This window comes from Macrobrachium rosenbergii, chromosome 26 (genome assembly GCF_040412425.1).
Source record: "Macrobrachium rosenbergii isolate ZJJX-2024 chromosome 26, ASM4041242v1, whole genome shotgun sequence".
NCBI lineage: Eukaryota > Metazoa > Arthropoda > Malacostraca > Decapoda > Palaemonidae > Macrobrachium > Macrobrachium rosenbergii.
The window spans coordinates 24166760-24168955 of NC_089766.1; the positions used below are offsets into that span (position 1 = coordinate 24166760).

The window sequence follows — 2196 nt, forward strand, 5'->3', positions numbered from 1 at the left end:
CATGTGCATGTGCATAGTGCAGATTCATGCGCATGCATTAGCAACATACAACATTCATGAAATACAGAATGCATATACATATGGTAATATATACAGTAATCCACACCTCCCCTCCCCCTTTTCGTTTAAAGATGTATCTTGAACGTACTTGGCAAGTTACATACAGTGAACTATCAAGTAATAGTGTGCAAAGCAAATAACATACAATGAGTTTATCAAGTAATTATGTGCAAAGCAAATTGCGTAAGTGGGACATGTAGGCTTCGTACACTATGTAGGCCTGATTTATCTTGTAGACCTGAGAGAGGTTTTGGGAGGAAGTGACGACTTTTTCATGTGGCATCAGGGCTAAAGGAACTAGGGATTAGAGTTGGGAACTTGACCAGGACCGGGCACTGGATACTTAGGAGTGATGGTTCCGCCATAGCACTCGACCGCCCAGGAGGCGGATCTTGTACCCGCGTGATCGTGTGCCACCCATGATGATCCCAACCTTGTCCCATCGGTGGGATGTCGGGTCCTGAAGGTGGTCATGTTGGTCCACATTCAGTCTGGGAGGGGACGGGCATGGGTATCATAGTTACGCTGCACTTGAGCTGCTCTGGCAGCGGCTCAGTGGTCACAGTCATGGGCCTTCTCTTGCCAATCTTCCGTGAACGACTGAGGATGGGTGGGCACACACGTACGGAGAGGGTGACCATACAGTGCCTGGGCAGGAGAGCGACCAGAGTGGTTGGGCGTGTTGCGTAACTCTAGGAGGCCAAGATCAAAGTCTTCACAGCTGATGTTTCCTGTAGGGGCCATTTGAGGACCAAGTGCTTGACAGCCTTGACAGCAGCCTCGGCATGTCCATTAGACTGGGGGTAGTTTGGTGACAAGATTATGTGGTGTACAACCCAACGCTATGTGAAGTCGGCCAATTCTTTGCTGGTAGCTGGGGTCCTTCCATCAGTGCGTAGGAGCAGGGTAACACCCACCTCTCTGAAGTAGCAGCAGAAGTGCCGTATGGTTGAGGAGGTGGTGGTGTCGCCCTTGCAAGGGACTACCACAGGCCAGCCGGAGAGGCAGTCGGCAACCACAAGAAAGGACTTCCCTGCTACCTGGAAGAAGTCTGCCGATACCGACTCAAAGGGCCTTGATGGGTGGTCATCATTATGAAGGGGCTCCTGCTGTTGGCTGGGACACAGGACTTGGCAGGGCTTGCAGGTGGCGTTGGTGTTGGCGATGTCCGAATCTATCCCAGGCCAGAAGACGGTTTGCCGAGCCCAACGTTTGGTAGCCTCAACACCTTGGTGGCTATCGTGGAGTCTAGCGAGTGTTTGGTAATGTAGAGCTGCAGGAACCAGTATTCTTGCTCCTTAGAGCACAAGGTTGCCATCAGTAGAGAGGGCTTCTTGTAGCTTCCAGTGCGGTAGTAGGGAGGCGTGCAGATCGTACCGGTTTGTGGGGAACCTGGAACTGATGCAATCACGAAGGCGAACATAGGTGGGGTCGGCCTGTACTGCTATTGGCATGTCCTGCAGGGTCTGGTTGGCTTCGATAGTTGGGGCATCCTTGTCCTGGGAAGCTGTTGCAGCGCTGATGACAGACCTGGTGTGCGCTGTTACCTCAGCACAGCCAGTCATATCCTCAGAGGTAGGGTAGCTGACTGATGCACTGGAGAATGCATCTGGGATGCACAGAGAATTGCCGGTGTGCCACACTGCAGTAAATTGGTATTGCGACATGTGCTCGTTCATTCGCTGAAGCTGTGGGTTTTTGACCATGTCCAGTGTGTAGCTGTTGATGATGGGCACCAGTGGATGATGGTCAGTTTGCAGGGTGAAGGTTGGCAGTCCTTTGAGGTATAGGCGGCACTTTGTGAGGGCCCAAGATACTGCAAGCATCTCCAGCTCAATCATCACATACCTCATCTCAGCATCTGTGAAAGCAGGATCCACATTGGACTACTCAGAGATATCTGGAGCCATGGTCGTGGAGGAGGGCATAGCCTATCCCATAGAGACGATATGAGTTGGTCTGGAGAATGGTCAGCAATGATGGGTCAAAAGATGCAAGAACAGGTGGGCTTGAGAGTGCTTGCTTCACGCATTTGAAGGCCTGGTCAACGTCCGGTGTCCACATAAAAGAGTGGTTGGGGCTCGTGAGTGGGCGAAGGGGCTGTGCAGTCAGGGCAATATCTGGGGTTACCTCGCC

General features: G+C 52.0%; 1 protein-coding gene across 1 annotated transcript; it reads right to left on the bottom strand.

The window, feature by feature from the left end:
* Positions 1-902: 902 nt before the first annotated feature.
* On the bottom strand, positions 903-1913 carry LOC136852775 (uncharacterized). The gene is made up of 2 exons (XM_067127672.1): positions 1438-1913; positions 903-1308 (listed from the first exon to the last, which is right to left on the bottom strand). The coding sequence occupies exons 1-2, from the start codon at positions 1911-1913 to the stop codon at positions 903-905; spliced, it is 882 nt and encodes a 293-aa protein (XP_066983773.1).
* Positions 1914-2196: the final 283 nt, after the last annotated feature.

Bases quoted from the DNA above. Each gene is read 5' to 3' on its own strand.
- LOC136852775 (XM_067127672.1), bottom strand. From the start codon at position 1,913: ATGAGGTATGTGATGATTGAGCTGGAGATGCTTGCAGTATCTTGGGCC. The intron at 1,309-1,437 runs GTACGATCTGCA...AACACTCGCTAG, and splicing joins TCCAGGTTCCCCACAAACCG to ACTCCACGATAGCCACCAAG.